The 24460-nt window shown below is 38.9% G+C and overlaps 6 protein-coding genes and 1 pseudogene across 12 annotated transcripts; 2 read left to right on the plus strand and 5 right to left on the minus strand.

Moving 5' to 3' along the window:
• Nucleotides 1-527: 527 nt before the first annotated feature.
• On the plus strand, nt 528-1484 carry si:dkey-57a22.15 (uncharacterized protein LOC795575 homolog). Of its 6 annotated transcripts, none has more exons than XM_051074703.1 (3): nt 528-545; nt 702-962; nt 1148-1484. In XM_051074703.1, the coding sequence occupies exons 1-3, from the start codon at nt 528-530 to the stop codon at nt 1418-1420; spliced, it is 552 nt and encodes a 183-aa protein (XP_050930660.1). In that variant the 3' UTR covers nt 1421-1484. The 6 variants fall into 6 exon arrangements, with proteins under 6 accessions (XP_050930660.1, XP_050931120.1, XP_050931758.1 ...); XM_051075163.1 differs by having other exon boundaries at nt 528-536; XM_051075801.1 differs by having other exon boundaries at nt 528-536; nt 702-948; nt 1155-1484.
• Nucleotides 1485-4626: 3142 nt separating this feature from the next.
• Nucleotides 4627-5553, plus strand: LOC108902435 (gamma-crystallin M1). Its single transcript, XM_018704288.2, has 3 exons — nt 4627-4751; nt 4879-5130; nt 5246-5553. The coding sequence occupies exons 1-3, from the start codon at nt 4743-4745 to the stop codon at nt 5519-5521; spliced, it is 537 nt and encodes a 178-aa protein (XP_018559804.1). The 5' UTR covers nt 4627-4742; the 3' UTR covers nt 5522-5553.
• A 2772-nt stretch (nt 5554-8325) lies between these two features.
• Nucleotides 8326-9125, minus strand: LOC108902457 (gamma-crystallin M3). The gene is made up of 3 exons (XM_018704315.2): nt 9102-9125; nt 8727-8966; nt 8326-8604 (listed from the first exon to the last, which is right to left on the minus strand). Exons 1-3 carry the CDS (start codon nt 9114-9116, stop codon nt 8326-8328), a joined length of 534 nt encoding a protein of 177 aa, XP_018559831.1. The 5' UTR covers nt 9117-9125.
• Nucleotides 9126-12255: 3130 nt separating this feature from the next.
• LOC108902462 (gamma-crystallin M3-like) lies at nt 12256-14375 on the minus strand. Of its 2 annotated transcripts, none has more exons than XM_018704321.1 (3): nt 14364-14375; nt 12629-12871; nt 12256-12531 (listed from the first exon to the last, which is right to left on the minus strand). In XM_018704321.1, the coding sequence occupies exons 1-3, from the start codon at nt 14373-14375 to the stop codon at nt 12256-12258; spliced, it is 531 nt and encodes a 176-aa protein (XP_018559837.1). The 2 variants fall into 2 exon arrangements, with proteins under 2 accessions (XP_018559837.1, XP_018559836.1); XM_018704320.1 differs by lacking the exon at nt 14364-14375 and adding an exon at nt 13038-13049.
• Nucleotides 14376-15893: 1518 nt separating this feature from the next.
• Nucleotides 15894-16610, minus strand: LOC127138974 (gamma-crystallin M3). Its single transcript, XM_051065580.1, has 2 exons — nt 16307-16610; nt 15894-16201 (listed from the first exon to the last, which is right to left on the minus strand). Exons 1-2 carry the CDS (start codon nt 16574-16576, stop codon nt 15926-15928), a joined length of 546 nt encoding a protein of 181 aa, XP_050921537.1. The 5' UTR covers nt 16577-16610; the 3' UTR covers nt 15894-15925.
• A 2096-nt stretch (nt 16611-18706) lies between these two features.
• On the minus strand, nt 18707-19550 carry LOC108902455 (gamma-crystallin M3-like; annotated as a pseudogene).
• Nucleotides 19551-22650: 3100 nt separating this feature from the next.
• LOC108902456 (gamma-crystallin M3-like) lies at nt 22651-23383 on the minus strand. The gene is made up of 3 exons (XM_018704314.2): nt 23363-23383; nt 23019-23261; nt 22651-22923 (listed from the first exon to the last, which is right to left on the minus strand). The coding sequence occupies exons 1-3, from the start codon at nt 23375-23377 to the stop codon at nt 22651-22653; spliced, it is 531 nt and encodes a 176-aa protein (XP_018559830.2). The 5' UTR covers nt 23378-23383.
• Nucleotides 23384-24460: the final 1077 nt, after the last annotated feature.

The following is a 24460-nucleotide window of genomic DNA, read 5'->3' on the forward strand; positions in this document are numbered from 1 at the left end:
GAAGCTGAGGGTGAAGATTTAGTAAACTAAATAAAAGTTGACATAAGCATCCCACACACACAGAGATAATATACAGTCCACTGTAACACTGTACAAATCCTAATAAAATCTTCAGGTCCAGTGTAGCATAAAGAGCAACAGCGCAGTATACACTTATTTGCATACAGTGGGGTTGCTCAGGTAGAGCTGTAGGGACAGTGAATGGCTTCCTGCTCTGTTACGCAACATATTTAATGCGAAAGGGCTGTTCCATATTGTTCTGCAGCCATTGTCCACTGGATGTGTGGATACCATACTAGTCTTTTCCTTTGTCCATGCATGTCAAAACACCAAACCAGTTAATTATTTATCCTTTTTTTCAAATACAAATCCATATTTCTGACCCAATGTTGTGCTCCAACAAAAAGGTAAACATGTGCCAGTAGCCTTCAATTATAACTATGAGAGAATTTGAATAACAATACTTTGTTTGTCAAGAGGTAGTATAAAAAGCCCTGAAAACATGGGGAATCTCTCCAACGGAGACCATGGGCAAGGTAAGTACTGTTTTTCCTCTCTGCTCAGATTAAATGTAAATTACAACAAAGCTTGTAAATTTGCTGTCAGTATGTTTTATGTTGAACACAGAGCTGAACTCTAATAAGGTAAACTTCACCTTCATACTCATACACCTACACACTCGTGCTTTTATTTTCCACCAGATTATCTTTTACGAGGACAAGAACTTCCAGGGTCGGAGCTATGAGTGCAGCAATGACTGCACGGACCTTCACTCGTACTTCAGCCGGTGTAACTCCATCAGGGTGGAGAGTGGCTGCTTCATGATCTATGAGCGACCCAACTTCATGGGCCACCAGTACTTCATGAGGAGGGGAGAATATCCTGACTACCAGAGGTGGATGGGCTTCAGTAGCTGTATCCGCTCGTGCCGGATGATTCCAGTGGTAAGTGGGTTCATATTTGTACAGACAGATAAACAACAAAAGGTTGCAAAATAAACATTTCAGCATAGCCTTTGTTCCAAAGTTTATGTTTATCTCACAAAATGAAGAGGACTTCATATAATAAAATTTTTGCCATTTGAGCATATTTTTGTTTGTTTGTCATAAACTTGGATATATTATTTATTTTTCCTTTGGTCCCACAGTACCGAGGTTCCTATAGATTGCGTATCTATGAGAAGCCCGACTTCAGCGGTCACATGATGGAGTTCATGGATGATTGCCCCTGTGTGTCTGACCGTTTCCATCACCGCCATGTCTACTCCTGTAATGTTATGAATGGCTACTGGATCTTCTATGAGTACCCCAACTACCGAGGCAGACAGTACTTCCTGAGACCTGGGGAGTACAGGAGGTACCGCGATTGGTGTGCCACCTGCGCCATTGTCGGTTCCTTCAGGAGGGTCACCGAATTTTAGCCATCAAGCGAAACCTTGCTGTAAATATCAAACACTTTGTTTATTAAAGACGTTGAATTTTTAACCTCCTTTGTGAATGTGTTTTCATTGATTTGTCAGATATTGGCGTTGAGAGGCACCAAAAATTGTGATTTTGTTGTGTGGCCTTGAGTAAGAATAGAATTAGCCTTAAATCGCAGCTAACTGTGTGGTTTGCATATGTTGTACTTTGTAATTACTGTGAACAAGAGGGTAAAAAGCACTTAAAAATTATTAGCAAATAAAGCGGGCAACATTTGTTAAATCTTTTCCTCTGTGATACTTGTTTTGACTCACTTACGTTCACTATCCTTATTATATAATTGTATACCACTGCAAATGCTTACATAAGCATCACCACATTTTCCTGTAGCTACATTGCTGCACCCCATAATTTACTGGTAACTATATATATTTATATATATATAATTAAAAATGTCACTTATCAAATTTCTCAAAATTCTACTTTTTGTTTTCTTCACATGCTTAACTTATGTTATCATATTTTAAAGTAGTAGTGAGATATTGTCTTTGTTTTGCACGTATGACAGAAGAAACTGGGGCTGCTTCACCAAATGCAAATGACATTACAAATTTCACTGTTACAGAAATAGTAGCTGCATTCAAGTAATCACAACAGTAAACTGAATAAAAAAATCATAAATAAAAAGAAAAAAAAAAAAAAAAATATAAAAAAAATAAAAATACAATAAGAACAGTATAAAAAAAAAAAAAAAAAAAAAAAAAAAAAAAAAAACATTGATGTATACATGAAAAATCAGAATCATTCTGCATGGTTCAAATAATAACTTCAATTGTTCTCAGCAGCATGGTGCAGTGTACACTATCACTGAAATTGGTTTGCTCGTTCGTCTTTTCTGTGTGGAGTTTGCGTATTCTCTCTGTGCCTGTGTGGGTTCTCTCTGGGAACTCCGGAGAGGCAGGTTAATTGATGACCCTAAATTGCCCATAGGTGTGAATGTGAGTGTGAATGGTTGTTTGTCTGTATATGTTGGCCCTGCAATGGACTGGCGATCTGTACAGGGTGTACTCCACCCTCTTGCCCAGTGTCGGCTGGGATAGGCTCCAGCACCCCTGCAACCCTTAACGGATAAGCGATCTGGAGTGAACAGTTCCCATGTCCTTTGTGTTGCCACTCACTTCTTTCCACCTGGTGGAATCAGGAGCTTTTCTGGGAAGGTTCCCCTGCATGATCCCGCTCACAAAATCTACCAGTTGAGTGTGATCAGAGAGACTGTGATCAGAGAGGCCCAAGTAGCAGCTCTACAGTATAATTTAATTATTGGTCCGTCAATAGACGTACCTCAGCAACTTACTGTGGGCAACCTTCTTATCTAATCTTATAAAGACGGAATATTCCCACAAAAATGACAATCCTGTGAGTATAATACTGTTAAAAAAATACATCAATCATTTCATACCTAAAGTTCCTCAACATCCTCTTTATCACTCAGTGTTTTCATTGGTGTGTTTTATCATTTAGACTAATCTCCACAAGTCAATCTGGTAATCCAGCTGCACGTCTACTCATAAGCTCCATCCATTTTAAACAAATTTCCATCCATTGCTGTTATTTATTAGGCATTTGGCACATGATATATATGATAAGCGGTTATTGGTGCCAATTTTCCAGTTGGAAACCATTAAATCATTGTAGATGGTGCCAATTAAACCTTAACCTGGATAAAGGAAAACCATGGGGAAAACATGATGGAAACTTGCCATTTATGTTTTGTTCCATGTAGTAATCTGACAAATGTTATAGTCTCTTCATCACTCATCAGGTCTAATGTTTTCACCTGCTGCAATTTTTTTTTTGCCATTTCTTTCTCTTCAGTTGAGTACAAGCTTCAGTAGATGTTTAGGTCACAGGCTTATGTTTGATTTATTCTCAGTTACCATTGCACTGTCACATGTTTTCTTTTTAATCAATAAACCAACTTTTCCACCTCTGCAAACAGTTTTGCAATATTCTGATTAGATTTTTTTTTTTTTTTTTTGGTGTTTCCGATGCACATAGAAATGCACATATTGTCTATCAACTTAAGTGTTTTCCAGGCCTGATGTTTTATATATTGGTCAGTACTAGATTAAGTCATTACTGCCCATTAAATCAATGTCCTTGCCAGAATGAGTTTTATCAGTTCACTGATACTATTAGTAATCGTTACAATAATCATCTGGTTTTTGTCATTGAATTTATTTGAAAGTTCCCCTCCTCATACAGACACCCTGGATACTCCATGTGCTAAATAACTAATTAACTTCTATTTCAAACAAGACAAATTAAAACTGTAAGAAAAAATCAGGGGTACTTTATCATACTACATACATCCTCGTATCCCTGTCACTGAACCCCTACTATGCAAAAACATTGTTATTTCTTTAAATCCAGACAATCCTCAAGAGTTGTTGCATCTAGCAAGTAGTGAACACTTTTGAATAAACCATAAGGCTTAGTGTTATTCACCAATCATTATACACTATTACGTCTCTTTATACTATGAAATGTATCTCTTTTCACACGACCATTTTTAAATGAGTAAACCAATCTCAAAAAGTAGTATAACTGCAATGTTCTTCCCAGTCAAGGCTGTTTTCACATTGTGTATTTTGATTACATTTTTGTAGTAGTATGCATTAGTTAGAACAATGTGTAGTGCAGTTTATGAGCAGTTCAGTAGCTATGTCTTGCTTGGTTATAGGCTATACTATATGTCTTAAAATGGTGGTTATGCTCAAGCTAGTACCTTTTATAGTAAAAAAACATCAGTCAATAAAATAACAAAACCCACAAATTTCCCCTTAAATGAAACTGATTTACTCTAGATTTACAGCTTTACAACTCTTTTAATTTACAGGATTGTTATCAATACATGGAAAATACAAAGTCAGTATATTTAATTCTTTATACTAGCTGAACATTTGTACAGGTTCTGGGTCTCTCATGGGTTTGTCAGAGATCTGGTCTGATGTTACGTTCTTTCCATCAGCCATGATCAGACCATATGTGGAGAACCTTCTGACTGAGAATGGAACACACACAAAGCTTATGCTTATAATAGACAATGCAGATGACTGCTGCCAGAGATGTATGGATGGAGAACCATTGTTAGACATTTATAGGCCCCGTTCAGCAAAAGTCATACTGCTAATTCATCAACTTTCCACATTTGAATAACAACACATCAGAGGCCCTGGGGTTTTGTATAAAAGGGCCCTGGAGTCATGAAGTTGGCAGAGCAAGTTGAACCATCCACTGGGAACAACCTAAACCACCATCATGGGCAAGGTAATGGGATATTTACTTATGTGTTTGTGTATTTAAAACTTCTAACTAATAACAGGCTGCAGTTAGCACTGATACAGATTCGATTTGATTCTCAAATCAAGATTTTTTTCTCTGTTCTCCACTTCAGATCGTCTTCTACGAGGACAGGAACTTCCAGGGTCGCTCCTATGAGTGCATGAGCGACTGCTCTGACATGTCCTCCTACCTGAGCAGGTGCCAGTCCTGCAGGGTGGAGAGCGGCTGCTTCATGGTCTACGAGCGTCCCAACTACATGGGTCAGCAGTTCTTCCTGAGGAGAGGAGAGTACCATGACATGCAGCGCATGATGAGCATGGGAATGATGTTTGACACCATCAGATCCTGTAGAATGATCCCCTATGTAAGAGACCTCATCTAGACATCCCTTTGATTTTTATAAATTTAAACTCAGTTTTTTTTTTTTGGTATTTGAAGAAGAATTTCTCTGACTCATATTCACTCATTTCATTTTACAGCACAGAGGCCAGTTCAGGATGAGGATCTACGAGAGGGAGAACTTCGGTGGTCAGATGTATGAGCTGATGGATGACTGCGACTCCATCATGGACCGCTACCGTATGAACGACTGCATGTCCTGCAACGTGATGGACGGCCACTGGCTGATGTACGAGCAGCCCCACTACAGAGGCAGGATGATGTACCTGAGGCCTGGAGAGTACAGGAGCTTCAGGGACATGGGATATAGTGGCATGAGGTGGATGAGCATGAGGCGCATCATGGACATGTGCTAGACATCTGAGTTTGACTTAAGTAAATAAAAATGACCTGTAATTCATAACCATGTTTGTCAAGTGCTTACTTTCTCGGCCTGAAAAGCAGTCGCAAATCTACTTTCTTCACCAATGAATGTCAGCTGTTCTTCACTTTCATTTAGACAAGTTATAACTGATTCACTGACATCATGTGAGAGGCCACACACGCAAAATCAAAACAGAATGACTGAGTGCTTTTTATAATGTATAGGTTGTGAAATTGTTCTTGTACTTTAGAGATCTAAAGGTCTTCATGGGTCAGTTCTGCAGAACCAACCCTGGACCTGAGTCAGACAAAGTTCAAATTCCAGTGGGGTCAGGTAGGGGTTCATTGTACTGCCATGAGCCAATTGTCCCAGTGGCCAGTGTAACAATGAAAAAATCTCCTGCAGCCTAAAAATCTATTTCCACTATTTTCCCCATAGACCACCACTGTACGAGAGATGACGTGTGACTCAAAGTTTTAATTTTAGTTTTTGTAAAACTTTCCCAGAGAAAGAAAAGAAATAAGTAGATAAATTTATCTTTCTGCATCCTGATGTAACGTCTGTGGGGGGAGTAGGAGGTGAGATGAGCAGGGGAAGGATGAAAAGGCTCGTTTATGCTCAACATTAGCTACAGATACGGGCAGAGCCTTCTCTCCATGCTGTGTGAATTATTCTTCCATGTTGCAATGTGTTTAATAGCCTCATATACCATTTACAACACTGCCTCTGCTTTTGGCTCTTTTTTAAGAGGGACATTATTACAGCCCCCCTTCACTGTTGCCATGTTTGTTGTTGTCAGAAACTTTTGACTCTGAGCAGTCCTCTACTGGATGTGTTCCTCAACATCCATGACATCCATGCATAATTAACGAATCTTAATTATTTAATTAGCTTATTTAATTAGTCACTAGTTTTTATTATTATTATGACTTTTTATTATTTTAAATGGTTAGAACATTGTCTTTATGTCAACTCCGTTGGCTACAGAGTGTTGTTGGTGCAGGAAATGGAAATGTTCAGGTCATTCCTCTGGTATATTCAGGCCTGGTCAGGCTGTGCTCAGGTCCTCTTTGGACTGGGTCTCTTTTTTTGAAAATGGTCTGTTTTAGGTCCAATATCTCTACCGTAGACTTAGTAAACTGCAAAAATAATGGGTGGAAGATGTTCATCTGCAGAGAGAGACCTTCCTGTTAGCTCAGAGTGGAGAATTAGCTTTTAGTATCCAGCAATCTGGTCAGAACCCTGTATCTTGACACGGTGGAATGTGGACAATATTCATAGTATCATCAAAGTCAAAGCATCTGTACATCCAGAGGAAGACTGTGATAGTAACAGTAACCTCTATATCTCAGCCATTGCTGTCAGTCATCACAACAAACACTGATAACTAAATATAAGTACATACTTTATTTCAGCAGATACACAATATGCATTTCACCTGTGGTGAGACAAGAACACATGAATTTGGTGTATTCAGAGATCGTCCAGCAGCTGCTTTTCACTGGGTTTTCCACATTTAAAAAAAGATCATGTTCAAATTTTAGGTAACTACCTGTTGCACAACCACAACAACAGGGCAGGTTGGTTAATGAAATGGGTCAGAAAACTCCTGTGACTCCCACAAAATGGCTATTGTTCTATTTCCTAAACTCTGGAGAACAAAACACTACTGGCAAAACAAAATGCCATACCTTTCCCATTGTGTGTCACAATGTGATTCTGATGGGCAAGCATGGCTCTTTCATTTTCTCTTTAGAATACAAACATTGTAATCTTATTCAATTGTTTTTGAATGTCAGCCTTTTTTGAAAGCTGGCACAGTTTCCAAATTTCATAATGTATACATTTTTACTTATAAATAGGCTGACAGACTTTACACAAATTAATTATTGTGATGCTAAAAAGGACACTGAAAATGTGTTGTCTCTGTATCTAACACATATTCATATACCATACATAACATAATATGTAACATATACATGTATAAATCACTAATGTGAATTATTATGTATAATACATATCTACAGCATGATGAACAGATGTTTAAAATATTAATTGCTTAAAATTTTCATCAGTTTTTTTTCTCACTTATGTGTAATAGGATCACCATAACTGTCTGATTCCATCAACTGAATTAGTCCTCTTGACATGCCTTGTTTTTAATCACCTGCATGAAAATGATTTTCATTTGGCAAATGGACTATGTGCCACAGAGGGTGCCAAGGGTTGTCAATACAAAACAACTCTCTAGTTTAAGCTGCACTTATCAATAATTTAACCTGGTGTATGAGAAGAAATAAAATGCTGCTATTGCATTAACCAGAGTCAGAAACATGGAAGTTTCTTACATTCAAAGTAATTAATGCCTCAGAACAAAACCTTAAGAGTGGCATCAGCTCAAAGATGATTCATCTGTGTATGTATGTGACAAATGTAAAGAATGTTTAATCTGTCAACATATGTTCAACTAAGTGTCAAAGACTTAAACTTGATTTTGCTTAACCCAACATGGCCACTGAACAGACTGGTGAGGTTTAAAAATGGGATGGTGCTGCCATCTGATGGTGTACCATGTAGTGACCCTACAGCCTCACTTGTTTAAATGCACATAGTTTCAGTTTTAAGATTGAATTCCTAAGTATGTCAACCTTTTACCTTTGCATATGTTTATGAGTTTGGTTGTAGATTGTTGTTGTTGTGTGAATGTCAGACTCCATGGTAATAAGTAACAGAGGAATGCATTTAAAAGAGAATTGCTAGATTTTATTTAAAATCCGGTTTTTATACACTGGTACTCTAATAACAGGAATCCATGATGCGCCTCATGCTCATCCACCTCATGCCACTATATCCCATGTCCCTGAAGCTCCTGTACTCTCCGGGCCTCAGGTACATCATCCTGCCTCTGTAGTGGGGCTGCTCGTACATCAGCCAGTGGCCGTCCATCACGTTGCAGGACATGCAGTCGTTCATGCGGTAGCGGTCCATCATGTTGTCACAGTCGTCCATCAGCTCATACATCTGACCACCGAAGTTCTCCCTCTCGTAGATCCTCATCCTGAACTGGCCTCTGTGCTGTAAAATAAAGTGAGTGAATATGAGTCAGAGAAATTCTTCTTCAAATACCATGTTAATTTGCTTTTATCATACTTTTGAAGTATGATTTCAAATGAACTGTAAATAATTAGTTACAGTACCATGGGGATCATGCGGCAAGACCTGATGCAATCACTCATGCCCATACGCTGGTAGTCAGAGTACTCGCCCCTCCTCACGAAGAACTGGTTTCCCATGTAGTTAGTACGGTCATAGACCATGAAGCAGCCGCTCTCCACCCTGCAGGAGTGACACCTGCTCAGGTAGGAGGACATGTCAGCGCAGTCGCTGCTGGTCTCATAGGAACGACCCTGGAAGTTCCTGTCCTCGTAGAAGATGATCTGAAAAAACAAGAAACCATTATGCAGACTCAGCAGACTGTAACAGAGAGTGTATGAAGGACAAACTTTGCAATATCTTTTCAGCATTTGATCAGACTAAAAATGTTCAAAGTGAGAAGCAGAAGTTGTACACACCTTGCCCATGGTCATGGCTACAGTTACTACTGTTTTGGCTCAAAACGATTGCACAGTTTTCTCCACGTCCCCCTGTTGCTTTTATACCTGACCTCGCGCCCAAACGATACATGATCCCATTGTTCAAATTCCTGACAGAGCAACATGGACCAGAGGCCCCCCGTGTACAGTTCAATTCAAAGTGACCCTTAACAGATAGTGATTTGCGGGGGTTGCAGGTTGTGAGAAGAGGCCCCGCTTTGTATTGTCTTTTGCTGCTGAATAACAGAGAGTGTGTTTTCCACAAACATACTTTTCTATGAAGGCCTTTTTAAATATGTTACCTCTAATCTAACGTTTTCAATGGGTAAAGCAATAAACCAGAAAGATTTTCTTTGCTAAAAAGAGTTACTGAATGAGCTGTTAGCTTGCTCAGGCTGTACACTGGGAACAGTACAGGGCTGAAGGCAGAGAACAAATACACAAAGATTTCTGAAAAATAAAATCAACCTTAAAAAATAATTAAAAAAAATAATATTTCCAAGTCAGAGTATGTGTACCCACATTTTTAGAATAAAAATCTTCATAGATGTGTTTTCCAACAATTTTAGAATCCACCTAGTCACTGACAGTGAATTTTCATATATGAATACTATACAGCATACAGAATCATGAGTCTTGTTTCTGTTAGTCTTCTTTTGATTTATTCTCAAACATCATTTGCAAATGATGGATTTTATTGACACAAATTGTTGAAAAAGTTGAGTAAACTGTCCTTAAAAAGCCCAACTGTGTGTTATGCATCTGTGAAATGTCAGATTATTTACTCATATCTTTATCCTGCTCAGACATTTGGTAAAAGATCAACGCAGGATTTAGAAAATGCCACTTGCTAAGCCTCATCAATGCACTGTAAAGAGATGCCACTTTATCAACCAGGAAAAAAAGATGAAAAAAGATTAAGGTTATTTCCTGCACATATACCTTATATCCTCAAAAACACCATTCTAAAACACTGGTCAGTTTTGGCCTCTGACCTTGCATTGCCCCCCCTCCTCTCTGTACGATGCCCTGACTTATGCAACAAGCTGAGTGGGCTAACATTAAAGCAGATCTGAATCTCTCTTTAAAAGATTGGAATTATCTGTTTGGCAACTGTGCCCAGCGTCACAGTTCATGTTTTCGTGTTATTTATTTATTTTTTTTATTTAAATGCCCATGTGATAGGATTTATATAGGTAAAACTACACACATGCTAAAACAAAGAATCAGTCAGCACAAGAACTCTATCAGACAGTCATGTGAACTATCCTGTCACCTGCCATTTTCATGAATTTGAATTTTCTCCTCTTAGCATTTCAGGGCATTGAACACACCGAACTGCCAAGAGGGAGAGACATGGAAAGAAAGAGCTCTACTGGATTTACACTTCAGATACACTTCAGCCTATGAGCCTAAACGAGGATTTTGGTGAGTGTTATGCTGCAATCTAAGATGTTTTTCTTCTTTGTCTCTACTATAGAATTCAGGGTGTGTGGTTGATGAGGGCCCTCACCTGATATCCCTCTGTAGCTCTTTGTTCTTTTTCTATTCTGTGATGTATTTTTTTTATGACTCTGGGGATCACTCATGTATGATGGCTCAAGCCTGTCAAAGTCCAATTGACTATGTTAATGCAATTATATATGTATACATTAGAATGAGATGCTTGTTGATTTTATATATATTTTTCCATAGTTGTGTTCCACCCCTTTGGATCTTATGACAAATATGGCTTCCATCTGTATGCCTGCCAGTGCTTAAACATTACAATTCCCAAGAGTTGGAACTCCTACCACCAGGGTGTACACAGATGTGTTGCACACAGCCAGTGATAAGAATTTGATTGTGCATTAACTGTCTGCAGACAGGCAAAGCTGTTGAGTCTTGCTCTGATAAAGATCTGAAAAGGAGTGAAAGCTCATGAAATAAAGTGAAACCACTGCATAGATATAAGTGGATTTCTACTAAGTAGAGGACTGGTCAGGTGGAGCAGTGATTATCCTGCGAATATCTACGGTTGAAAGGGCCAAACAGTAAACCTGACCAATACAGTTTTGGGGCATTTGGTTTATATCTCTGTTTGAGAGGTCAGCCTTGATTTTTTGATTTTATAGACGCACTAAATCAGTAACTGGGCAGACTCCACAGCAGTGAATTTGTAATAGAAGAGTAGTTCCCTATACTACTGGCATTCTTCAAATGTGCTAATGTTAACAACAACAACAATAATGATAAAAAGTGATAAGAAGTCACTAAATACTGCATTAATTGTGTAGGCTGATAAAATACAGTCATCACATCAACAGCCTGATCCATGTACGGTGTACAGAACCATTTCAATTGAGTCCACATGGTCTGCATTCAAACACTAATCCTTATTTGAATCCACATGTCTGTGTGGTGTCTGATGTTGGGCTGGAATGTGTGCTGCACGCCCCTCGTGGATTGTTCCTTTAACAACTGAATTAGCCAAATAACAAAGAAAACTGTGCCCTGACTCATTTACTCCTCCCTGATTAATTCTGCTGAAAGTGCATCAGATAATTGAAACTGTGCTTCACTTAGTGCGCAGATGTTGGATTATTTATTTATCACGGTATGTGAAAAATTATTCCATATCTTTTGAGTTTTATACTCTTATATTTATAAAATGCTTTTTTAAAAGCAGCAACAATGACAGCATCAGTGATAATCATTTTACTGGTGCTGCTACAAATGTATTTTTTATTTATCAACTACAGTTACAACCTAGATTCTAATAACTCTCTCAAAATATTTTTTGGTAACTATATGTTTACTTTCATCATTAAAAAGAGTAATAAAGACATTTTTCTCCTAACTTATTTATATAAGTTTAAATTTATAAAAAGTAAGTTTGAAAAATGCTGATAACATTTGAGGTCTTTCTTCTTGGGTACTTGGTGTAGAGGATTAAAAAACAACAGCAACAACAAGTTTTAAGGGTCTTTGCATTGTGTATTCGAATTCAATTTTGCATTCATATTATACGATATACAAACACAGTTATATGAAATTAATAATTACCAACATTAAAAATTGTGTATGCCATATCGAATATGAAAAATCTTTTATTTCTGAGGTTCGATTTTGAGGTTCAGATGAATTAGTAAAGTTAACAGGAGTCAGTGATGCGCCTGATGGAGCTGAATCTCATGCCACTATATCCCATGTCCCTGAAGCTCCTGTACTCTCCAGGCCTCAGGTACATCATCCTGCCTCTGTAGTGGGGCTGCTCGTACATCAGCCAGTGGCCGTCCATCACGTTGCAGGACAGGCAGTCGGACATGTGGTAACGGTCCTGGAAGTTGTCGCAGTCGTCCATCAGCTCATACATCTGACCACCGAAGTTCTCCATTTCATAGATCCTAATTCTATAGGATCCTTTGTACTGTTACAAAACAATGGAAATACATAGTAGTTAGTCATTTTGATGGAAACGTATAGGTACATAGTGCTTTGTATGTCTTGATTTCTGAGAGTCATACCATGGGGATCATACGGCAAGACCTGATGCAGTCACCAAAACCCATCATACGCTGGTAGTCAGAGTACTCCCCTCTCCTCAGGAAGTACTGCTGACCCATGTAGTTGGGGCGGTCATAGACCATGAAGCAGCCGCTCTCCACCCTGCAGGAGTGACACCTGCTCAGGTAGGAGGACATGTCAGCGCAGTCGCTGCTGGTCTCATAGGAGCGACCCTGGAAGTTCCTGTCCTCGTAGAAGATGATCTGAAAAAACAAGAGATGCGTTACGATGGAGGGTTAACCATCTCAACCCTAATGTGAACACTTGACACACTATTGAATCGTAGTGTGGTAGTAGTGCTAAAAAGATGCATCTCCATGTGCAAACATAAAAGCAACAAATACAGTAAAATATCTATAATAAACTTACCTTGCCGTGCATGGTGGCTGATAGATTGAGTGATGCTATAGCAATCCTATCCTGGATTTAAGCCTTTTTTATACCTAACGTGTCATCCAAACAATCTATGGCACTATTGTATGGAAGCCATGAGTCAGCAGCACGCAATGCTACTCCCTCTGTTTGTGAGTGCTGATGGGAAAGGATTATTATGTATCCTCTCACAGGCTATTCTAGATCAAATGGCTTCTGTGTCTGTCATTTAATTTTCTTTGATTGCCTTGAATATTATCAAGATGCTTTCTGGTGCCGGAGTAACACACTAAAAAGTATACATTCAATCATTTTTAAGACATGGTGGCAATCTTCATAGTTTCACAAAGATTGTTGCTGGACTGACACTGCAAACTGTTTCAAGTGAAAATAGATCACTTCTGTGCTCTATCTGTAGGTTGGCACATGCAATTTTTAAATGCCATCCATCTGCCATGTGGACTATCTATTTATTTTTCCCTTTAGTATGACTTTTATCATCATTATTAATATCTCCCTTGCTCACACTGATAATTGCTTGTCTGTGCATACATATGTTCCCTTTCTGTTTTTACTTATGCCCCAAATCAAATTGCTCTCTTGGATTAATAAAGTTGTATTGACTGATCTCAATACAAAAGTGTGCATGAACTCTGTCAAGGCTGCAGCAATACTTTTTTCAGTTATGGCAAACCTCTTTGCTTGTCTTTCTTGACCACATATTATCTGCTGCTATACTTAGACTTTGCACACTTTTGCACACACATAACAACATCTACATGATGTTATCAGCTGTTTGCGAAATTACAATATTTGACCTTAACTTTGTCCAATGCATGTTTCAAGTTCCTTACAGTTTGCAGTGTAATCCAATTTGGGCGTAATATGGGGTATAATCATTTTTAGTGAGGATGGTGCTACAGCAAAGCATATCCAGTAAAAGTTCTCTATTTATCTAAATGTGTTGAGATATATTTATGCATGTGTTTATGTTTGTGCATACGCTTTATAGCAGGTTACAGGATGCTGTCTGGGCCAGGTCTGTCATGAAAACTGATTTTGAACACAATGACACCTTTACCTGATTAAATAAATGAGAAAAAGAAAAAGAATACAGCATACCACTGAACATAACCAATCAATCAAAATAATGCAGGGCTGGCAGCTACTCCTTCAGATGAGGTCATAAATACCAACAAGACATCATGGCACATTAGTAAGAATCTCACAAATTTGATATGTTTATATTATTAATTATACAACAAGTAATCTGATTGGTCCACAAGACATTTAGAATGTGCTCAAATCAGCATGACAGCACACCTTACTCATCATTAAAAATATTACTCCGCCATATACAGTTTACGTTGTTGGAAATAGTTGTGTAATTACACACAAGATTACACTCGAGGGTGTCCTTTAACGTCATTTGAGCAAAGCGCCTCGGCTTTCTCCATCCAGCTGTGCCGGTGACACGGCGCTATACCTTAAAATTCATGTAAAAGTTTGCGGTTCAGAAACTACATCTGTGTGAGTAAATAAATGCAGCGTCTTTGTTATAACCTGGTTGATAAAAGTAAGCATTTATTTGTGCAGTAGGCTGTTGGTTTAGTTCAGTAAAGTCCGAGACCTCGATAAAGCATTAACGCGAGCTCAGAGTTCACTCATGTAGGACTAGAAAATCATTCTGTTGCTAGGTCGTTACTAAGGGTCTAATTATTTGCCGTAGTGGTGAACTAGTTTCCATTACACATTAAATTGACTTGACATAGGAGTCCACTGACGTGACTGATTGTGTTCCAGTTAATAGTCAGAGCCCATGTATTTCCATGGAAACGGGAAAAACACTCGCCAAAACCTTTTAGTTTTGAGAGCAAATTGCTCCTCAACATGAACAGATTTTTGCTTTGTTGGTAATAGTATAATCGCAATATTAAACTCGTGATGCTTGCAGTGATGCTTGCGGACCTCGGCGCTTGAAGCACACCCTCTCGGTTAATATTGCTTAAATACGTACTGATATCATACACAGAGGGGAGCACAGTGGTGCAGTGGTTAGCACTGTCGCCTCACAGGAAGAGGGTTCCAGGTTTGAGCCCTCAGGTTTCTGTGTAGAGTTTGCATGTTCTCCCTGTGCCTGCGTGGGTTCTCTCTGGGTACTCCAGCTTCCTCCCACAGTCCAGAGACATGCAGCTTAGGTTATCTGGTGTCTGTAGGTGTGAATGTGAGTGTGAATGTTTGTTTGTATATGTTGGCTGTGTGGTGGACTGGTGATCTGATCAGGGTGTACCCCGCCTCTCGCCCAATGTCAGCTGGATAGACCATTAACGGATAAACAATGGATTATACACAGAGAAAAGAACTTACACTGTGTATTCCAGCTAAATATGCATTATAACAGCTTCATCACCTGTTACACAAGATCAACAGTTCTTTGTGATGTTTTGATTTCAATCTGATAAACTTGATCTTATTTGTAATTTGTGTAAACAAATAACTGCATTGACCACAGTAATAAGTCATTTTTATAATATGGAAAAGTACTTGTGTGTTGTTTTATGACACATTCTACTGCAAAATGTATACATGTGTTTGTTTTTTAAACCAAACATCTCATTCTTTACTCTTCAGCGTTTTGTGATAATGTGTGGGGTTTTTTTCAGTGTATTGTTTCTGTGATTTATTTTTCTTAAGTGAAATGTGTTAGAGGAAAATTAATATTCTGTAATACTGTGAACATTCCTGTCTGGGCATCTCTTTATATTTTCATCCTCATTGTTAAGTCAGTGTATGAGATAAAATCTCAGATTTTGTAAACATGACAGAAAAGAGGCCACAAGCTGTTTTGTTTGCTCTATCAGGTTTTATTTTGAAATGAAAATAATCTAGCACATGTCCATGATGCGCCTCATGCTCATCCACCTCATGCCACTATATCCCATGTCCCTGAAGCTCCTGTACTCTCCGGGCCTCAGGTACATCATCCTGCCTCTGTAGTGGGGCTGCTCGTACATCAGCCAGTGGCCGTCCATCACGTGGCAGGACATGCAGTCGTTCATGCGGTAGCGGTCCATGATGTTGTCACAGTCATCCATCAGCTCATACATCTGACCACCGAAGTTCTCCCTCTCGTAGATCCTCATCCTGAACTGGCCTCTGTACTGTTTTTGGAGAGAATAAAATCAAATGAACATCTCACTATCGAGTTTTCTAGAGGCTGCAGCTGTATTCAAGTAACAATCTGACTGATGCTGCCTTATACCTACCATGGGGATCATACGGCAAGACCTGATACCACCGCTCCATCCCATCATGCTCATGTAGTCAGAGTACTCTCCCCTCCTCATGAACCACTGGTTTCCCATGTAGTTGGGGCGGTCGTAGACCATGAAGCAGCCGCTCTCCACCCTGCAGGAGTGACACCTGCTCAGGTAGGAGGACATGTCGGCACAGTCGCTCATGCACTCATAGGAACGACCCTGGAAGTTCCTGTCCTCGTAGAAGATGATCTGAAAAAACAAGAGGAATGCATTCATTCAGATTTCAATTATTTGATCTTTGATATTCCACATAAACATTTGTTTTTGTTTGAAATCAACAGTAGCTTACCTTGCCCATGCTCATGTCAGTGGTGGTCATGCTTGTAGGTGAGCTGTTGCTGTTGGTACTGCTACCGCTGCGCTGCTGTTCTGGTTGCTTTAACTCTTGCTTTTATACCTAACCATACCCTACAGAGTCAGTGGGCCCCCATTGTCTAAACTCCTGACCCAGCAGCATGGTATAGAGCGCTGTACAGGCCTGTGTTACTGTGTCGCATAATCACATTACTGGGCCTTCGAAGACTTTAGAAATTTTTGCCCTTTTGATCAGGTAAAACAAAGCCTTTTTTTATTCTGTGGTTGTCATGTCTGTTTCCATGTATAATGGATGATACGCCAGAGGCAGTTCAGTTACAGTTTGTTCTAAAATCTGAACTGATCATTGTTAATAATAGTAATAATAGTTGGTGTACTTCATGATGCACCATAATTATACTGTTTAGTGCATCATTGTGAATCTTACATAGTTTTTATCATGGCTGGAAATAACTCAAAATAAGTAGAGAAGAAAATTGAGAACTGACTTCAAAACTAGTAGTGTGAAGATAACCAGATGCATGATACTGTGTTAGAAAATCAGTTAACAATGTTAATTTTAGTTCTTGTGTAATTCTGATATTATTGGAGGTGCTGGCTATGTGCTTAGCATTGGCATTGTACTGGTTGCTGTTATGTTGATCATTTCTGATTTCTTCTATGACTTTATCTGTGTTTTGTGTAGTGTTGCTTTATGCCATGTACATACACATACAGGCGTGTCTGTGTTCATCTTTCAATTTGCTTGTTAGATTTTGTAGCCCCCACACCATATGTGGTGACAAAGTGGTGAAGCATGTTCTCCTTTCTTTGTGCATTGCTCTCTCCAACAACTGTAGTCAGTCACTGTTGTGAGGAAAAAACAAACTGCTGATTAATGTACACATATTTTATTTGATATTTAATAATGCAGTGCTTGAGCCCTCCCATAGAGTTCCTTGATGTGTGAGTACATATGTTCTGTAATTCCACTGGAACAGCCCTGACAATCTGCCTTAAAAATTACTCACTGCCCATGCGCTGATAAATTTTACAGCAGTAATTCCAGCATTTATACAGTATCGCTTTTTCCAGTTTGAACAAATTTGAACTGGCAAATGATTTTAATCCAAATTAATTTGAATGCAATCCATGTAACATATATATAATTGTTATGGCCATCAAGTTTAATTATTCCAAAATTTTTTGCTTGCTTGTTTGTATTACAAACATCAGTATCATCAGGAACATCAGGAAATAGTTATAAATACTTTGATATTCACATGAGCCTCCACAAATATTTGTATGGAGAAAATGCCAGTAAGAGGCAAGAACCAGAGATAATGTTATAGAAAATTCACAATGCTTCACTGAACTCAGGAACAAAACAGTTAAACAAAATGAACTGACACAAACTGCTGAGAGTTTTAGGCTTTTACAAAGTAATCTAACCTGTGCTTGCTGTTGACAGAGCACAAAACTGAATTTTTGTGGTTGTAACCGTATAATCGTACAAATAGTGTGACAAGGCATACCAGCATAATGAGAACAATGTTTCCTGTCTAAAATCCTGCCGTGTTGCATTGACAACAAACTAAGTGGCTACCGTAAATCACAGGCTTACCACAGTGGGTGATGAGTCTGGCTGCGTGGCACATTGCCAACACTTTAGTAATAAAGAAGTGACTGACATTTAGCAGCACCACCTCTTAATCAGTTACTTAATAATTATTTGTGTTCATTTGAGATTTGTGTTGTAAATCTAAAGTGCCATAGCTTTTGAATTATCTGTGATAACCAAAACAACTATTCTTTTGTACAGTATGACAGTTTAAATGCTTCACACTAAAACAGTTGAATATGTAATACACAATATTAATATTTTTTTTACTTTGCTTTGAAAAGCCTAATTTTGATTTAATTTTTCTATTTTTGATCCCATTAAAATTTGCTTACCAGCAGTTGCTTGCTGTTGAAAACATTTCTTGAATTTTATTACCTATTATATATTACTGTATAATACTGCATAATATTTCACTGAGACAGTCAGACAATAAGCTTGACAAAAGTCAAAATAGTGCAGCAGTTACTTTAATTAGTGGCATTTGATACATTCAGTGAACATTTAGTGGACATCTAGTAGCAGGAATCCATGATGCGCCTCATGCTCATCCACCTCATGCCACTATATCCCATGTCCCTGAAGCTCCTGTACTCTCCAGGCCTCAGGTACATCATCCTGCCTCTGTAGTGGGGCTGCTCGTACATCAGCCAGTGGCCGTCCATCACGTTGCAGGACATGCAGTCGGACATACGGTAGCGGTCCATGATGTTGTCACAGTCGTCCATCAGCTCATACATCTGACCACCGAAGTTCTCCCTCTCGTAGATCCTCATCCTGTAGGATCCTCTGTGCTGTAAAGTGCAAAACAGTCCATGTGTAGTCAGAAAAATGTCAGAACTGGTGTTACATTAAAGGTCAGTGCAGCTTATACACAACTTCATACTTACCATGGGGATCATACGGCAAGATCTAATGCAGTCTCTCATTCCCATCATGCTCATGTAGTCAGCATACTCGCCCCTCCTCATGAAATACTGGTTTCCCATGTAGTTGGGGCGGTCGTAGACCATGAAGCAGCCGCTCTCCACCCTGCAGGAGTGACACCTGCTCAGGTAGGAGGTCATGTCAGAGCAGTCGCTCATAGCACTCATAGGAACGACCCTGGAAGTTCCTGTCCTCGTAGAAGATGATCTGAAAAAAGTGAATTGTAATGGTTAGGAGAAAAACAGGTGGCTAGGTGAATTCACAAACAGTAATCAAACAGTAATTTCTGGTTTATTACAAGATAGTTAAAAGTACCTTGCCCCTCATGCTCATGCCGGTGTTGCTCATGTTGGCTGCAGATGTGTTTTCGGGCTTGCTTGTGTACTGCCTTCCTACCTAGTTTAACCCTTTCCTTTTATATGCAACCAAACGTAAAGAACCAGTGGCCCCCTTCAGAGAACCCCTTACTCTGCAAATTACTATTGAAGCCTATAGAATGCTGCAGTTACGTCCATTTTTTCAGGCCCAGGGTACCTCACAGTCTTTAGAAAGGCCTTTTCTCTCATTACAGAAAGCATTTTCAACAGTGCTTGTAATAGGTGAATGGCCTGGCCCATGTGACTGCTAAGAATTGTGTGTATGACCTGTATGGGGTGTAATGTGTCTGTATTTGGTTATCTGAATTGAGATATGGGAATAACCTGTTCATTTCATAATGAAATGAGTTCCACATATGATTAGACACATTTTTAATTAAGAGATGCATGTAGTGCAAAGGTAAAACTTTGATTTCACTTACAAGCTACAGATTTATCTATACTACTACAATAAATAAACATATAAATAAACTGGCATGTTCACTGTACAAGAAACGCTTGAGAACAGTAATTTCCAAAAATTCATCAAGTGTATTTATTGGCACATTTTGCTCTTGTTTAAGTTGGCTAAGGTTTAAGGTTTGTTGAGGATAGAGGAGTGTAGTCAATAGGGATGAGCTGTATATTCTAATCAGACTTATGTTTAGTTTCATTTAGTGGTGGCTGTGGCTCAGGAGGTAGAGCAGGTCGTCCTCTAATCATAGGGTCAGTGGTTCAATCCCTGCCTCCTCTAGTCTGTGCACTGAAGCATCCCTAGGCATGATACTGAATCCAAAATTGCCCTTGATGTATTATGGGTATGTGTGTTCAGAGTGCTTCATGCATATGGAGTGTTGTATGAAAGTGTGTGTAAATGGGTGAATGTCAGTTGCAGCCTTAAAGTGCTTTGAGTGGTCAGTATGACGAGAAAAGTGCTTATATTACTGCAGTCCATTCATTTATGTTATGTATACATCAAATAGGCTAACAGGATATTAAGATAATGATGCTGGACTTGTTTGTTTTGTAGTAAGTTCAATTCAGTTCAATTCAGTTTTATTTATATAGCGCCATATCACAACAACAGTCATCTCAAGGCACTTTTCATATAGAGCAGGTCTAGACCGTACTCTTTAAAATATGGTATTTACAGAGAGAGACCCAACAAATCCCAACATGAGCAGCACTAGGCGACAGTGGCAATGAAAAACTTCCTTTAAGAGGCAGAAACCTCGAGCAGAACCGGACTCAGGGTGGGCGGACATCTGCCTCGACCGGTTGGGTTAAGAAGGAGAGAGAGAGGGGGAGAGGTAAGTAAGTGTAAGTGTAGTAAGTGTACTCTTGCTTGTTGTATGACTGTTTGCTGTTTATGTTTTGTTGATGTGTTAAGTGTACATGATATGGGTTTATATATTTGAGAAATAAAAATAAAATCTTGCACAGACTGACAGTCAGCTTCTGCATTTTCACTGTGGGCCAACAGGACAGACACCAAGCTATTATTCAGTGGCCCTGCAACTTGAGAAAACACAAGCAAATTGAGTCAACAAAATCAAGTAGAGTAGAAGGAGCTTCATAATGCATACTGCATGCAGCAAGTACAAAAAAAATATGCCACTCCAGCAACCAATACGAGGAGCACAAAGAGAAAAGATGGTGGCGGGTTTTGCTTTAAATGTGAGTGAAATATATGAATTGGTACAAGAAGTTTGAAACTTCCAGTGATTTCATCAAACGTCAGTCCAGTACTCCTGGAAGGTGGTGGTGCTCAGACTGTGAGAAAAGCAAGAAATTGCGATGTAGTTTTGTAAAGTTTCCCCTGAGGAGGGTGCTAGAGGAAAGGCCTTGGGTGCCTCTTAAACTAAAAATCATCTCCTTTGGAGCATGAATGTGCTAAGCAAATTTCACGGCAGTTAGCCTGTGTGTTTATATACCTTTAATGCAAATTTGGAAAAAGCTCATCCTCTTTCATTGCATGAACCTCCTCAGTAAACTTGTCAGCCAATTAGATTTTAATATTTTGTGTGGACTGATGGTGGTGCCGGAGAAAGGGTCAACAAAGGTCAGGGTCAACAAAAGCTTTTGGATTCATACTCTGGACAAAGTGTTGGTGAGGTGCAGTTTTGAACTGACAAAGGTACCCGAGTAAAGGGTCAAGGGGTCACGAAAATCATTGGACTCATCCTTTGGGGATCAAGAATATTCCTGCTTTATCTCATAGCAACCTGGTGATTAGTTGTACAGATACAGTATTGTACTAAGGACTAAAGCTGTGCTAAAGATTTTACAGAAAACAATAAGGTCTTTAAAAGCCTTATTCTGTGTGTTTCCTGATACTATCATATCACATGCCTGTTTGATACCAAAGGCTTTGATCTGACTTACTCCACAAAAGACAAAATGTTTTTCACTTAAAGGACCACTTTAATTTATACTTTCTGTTCATTTGTAGAGTGGAATCTCTGATGACATTTATAATAGTACAACACGTCCAGGGTGAAATTATCCTGGGTGAGATTTCCCATTCCTTTCAAAGTCCCAATTAACTGATTAGCTTTTTGAAAATTAAATTTCTATTCATTTATTTTTTTTGCTGTGCAACCTGCACTTGTGTAAAATAATAGTTTTGGCAGTTTTAATAACCATAAATTATATAATTAAAAGACATGTCTTTCATCATGATTTATTTTAATTTTTTGCTTCCATTTTAAAAGAGTGATATTTTATATGAATAACATAAAAGTAGGGGTGACTTTAAACCAAAATGTTTGTGCCACAAAATAGCCAAAGGGATGGATATTACTATTATTAATCTTTAATTTTTGTTCTTCATGGAGCATTTGTGATCATTTGTGAAATGTGCAGCCCCTGTTATTCTGTGTATGTACTGCATGCATCAGGTGCTGTCCCACAACAACAGTGTTTTCTGTGTTGCTTCAACATTTCAAGAATCACTGAATACCTCGTGTCACATTTTAAAGCAATGGCTCAATCATTTGCTAAATTTATATGAAATGATGCAACAGGTAGCAATTATTTGTCAAAAAAGTTTTATTGCTTTGGCTTTTTAGACATATTCTACACGACTGTTTTTACATGTCCATGATGCGCCTCATGCTCATCCACCTCATGCCACTATATCCCATGTCCCTGAAGCTCCTGTACTCTCCGGGCCTCAGGTACATCATCCTGCCTCTGTAGTGGGGCTGCTCGTACATCAGCCAGTGGCCGTCCATCACGTTGCAGGACATGCAGTCGGACATACGGTAGCGGTCCATGATGTTGTCACAGTCGTCCATCAGCTCATACATCTGACCACCGAAGTTCTCCCTCTCGTAGATCCTCATCCTGTAGGATCCTCTGTGCTGTAAAGTGCAAAACAGTCCATGTGTAGTCAGAAAAATGTCAGAATGGTGTTACATTAAAGGTCAGTGCAGCTTATACACAACTTCATACTTACCATGGGGATCATACGGCAAGATCTAATGCAGTCTCTCATTCCCATCATGCTCATGTAGTCAGCATACTCGCCCCTCCTCATGAAATACTGGTTTCCCATGTAGTTGGGGCGGTCGTAGACCATGAAGCAGCCGCTCTCCACCCTGCAGGAGTGACACCTGCTCAGGTAGGAGGACATGTCAGAGCAGTCGCTCATGCACTCATAGGAACGACCCTGGAAGTTCCTGTCCTCGTAGAAGATGATCTGAAAAAGGACAAAATATAAGGAATGGGAATTTAAGGTAAAAAAAAGAGAGATAATATCAAGACTCAAATAAAAATAGTTGGTGATGTGAGTGTGCTTACCCTGCCCATGGTCATGGTAGTTGTGTTAGTTCTTCAGAGAACTGTGCTCCTGCTACACTGATGACAGTCCTGTTTTAACTGTTACTTTTATACCTGACCAAACCCAAAGAATCTGTGGCTCCCATTGTGTAAACCCCTGACCCAGCAACATGGTATAGAGGCCTATAGAGTGCTGAGGGGCATTTGTCCCATTTCCATGTGACTGGATCCCCTAGAAGACTTTGGAATGGATTTTTCCATAGGGAAGTAAATACAATGAGCATTTTTTGAAATCACATTACAGAGTAATGGATAAGTGAGATAAGATAATGGATAAGAGAGATGGATAAGTGGACGATTTATAGATGTGAGTTTCCTATTGTATGACAATAATAGCCTGAAATGCCAGTATATAATGCACATCTATATGAACAAAACCTATTTATCCAGCTGTTTATGGAACTGTGTACTGTATATGGTAAACACAAAAAATAAGTGGCGAGTGTGAACACAATTTACAACCAGCTATTTTATCTAAAAAGTAAAGAAGAAAAATTTCAAAAATATCTTGTCAAAGTTAATGATTGGTTGTTTGCTTGTCTAATCTTAATGTTTAAATTTGCTGACTTTAATCAGAAAAGCAAGGAGAAGAAGCCAAGATGTATTATTTAATTAGTATTTATTGATAATATTCCAGTATTGTATCAACCCAGTCTCACAGCAGTTTGTGAAATAGTCCCAAAATTAACTTTATTGATTTGTGTACATGGACACAAATATTACAGTTTTTTCACAACACTCAGCAAAACTGCAATGTGAAACCAAAACTAATCAAATGAGATATATGCAGTGTAACAAAAACATGGTGCTTCTCCATTTTTGGACTCACTTATATGAATGTGTGGTGTCTTATAAATAAACAATGATACAAAGTTACAAAATGATACTAAGTTCATCCAAAATCCTTTGATACAAGAGGTATAGTGGTGCATATAACCAACTCTAGGTGGTTAATTATGTCATGGTTAGCTTGCCAGCTACAGCAGTTCACCACTACCCCTGCAGTGGTCACTATGTCACCAGGCTTTCACCCTTCACCCACTTGACATGGGCAAGGTA

The sequence above is a fragment of the Lates calcarifer genome, linkage group LG1 (genome assembly GCF_001640805.2).
Source record: "Lates calcarifer isolate ASB-BC8 linkage group LG1, TLL_Latcal_v3, whole genome shotgun sequence".
Taxonomy (NCBI): domain Eukaryota; kingdom Metazoa; phylum Chordata; class Actinopteri; family Centropomidae; genus Lates; species Lates calcarifer.

Coding starts and splice junctions, on each gene's coding strand:
- si:dkey-57a22.15 (XM_051074703.1), top strand. Junction 963..1,147: donor TGGTAAGTGGGTTCATATTT/GTACAGACAGAT, acceptor TTGGTCCCACAG/TACCGAGGTTCCTATAGATT.
- LOC108902435 (XM_018704288.2), top strand. Junction 5,131..5,245: donor CCTGTAGAATGATCCCCTAT/GTAAGAGACCTC, acceptor TTCATTTTACAG/CACAGAGGCCAGTTCAGGAT.
- LOC108902457 (XM_018704315.2), bottom strand. Junction 8,605..8,726: donor CTTGCCGCATGATCCCCATG/GTACTGTAACTA, acceptor TTTATTTTACAG/CACAGAGGCCAGTTCAGGAT.
- LOC108902462 (XM_018704321.1), bottom strand. Junction 12,532..12,628: donor CTTGCCGTATGATCCCCATG/GTATGACTCTCA, acceptor GTTTTGTAACAG/TACAAAGGATCCTATAGAAT.
- LOC127138974 (XM_051065580.1), bottom strand. CDS start 16,576: ATGAATGCATTCCTCTTGTTTTTTCAGATCATCTTCTACGAGGACAGG. Junction 16,202..16,306: donor CTTGCCGTATGATCCCCATG/GTAGGTATAAGG, acceptor CTCCAAAAACAG/TACAGAGGCCAGTTCAGGAT.
- LOC108902456 (XM_018704314.2), bottom strand. Junction 22,924..23,018: donor CTTGCCGTATGATCCCCATG/GTAAGTATGAAG, acceptor TGCACTTTACAG/CACAGAGGATCCTACAGGAT.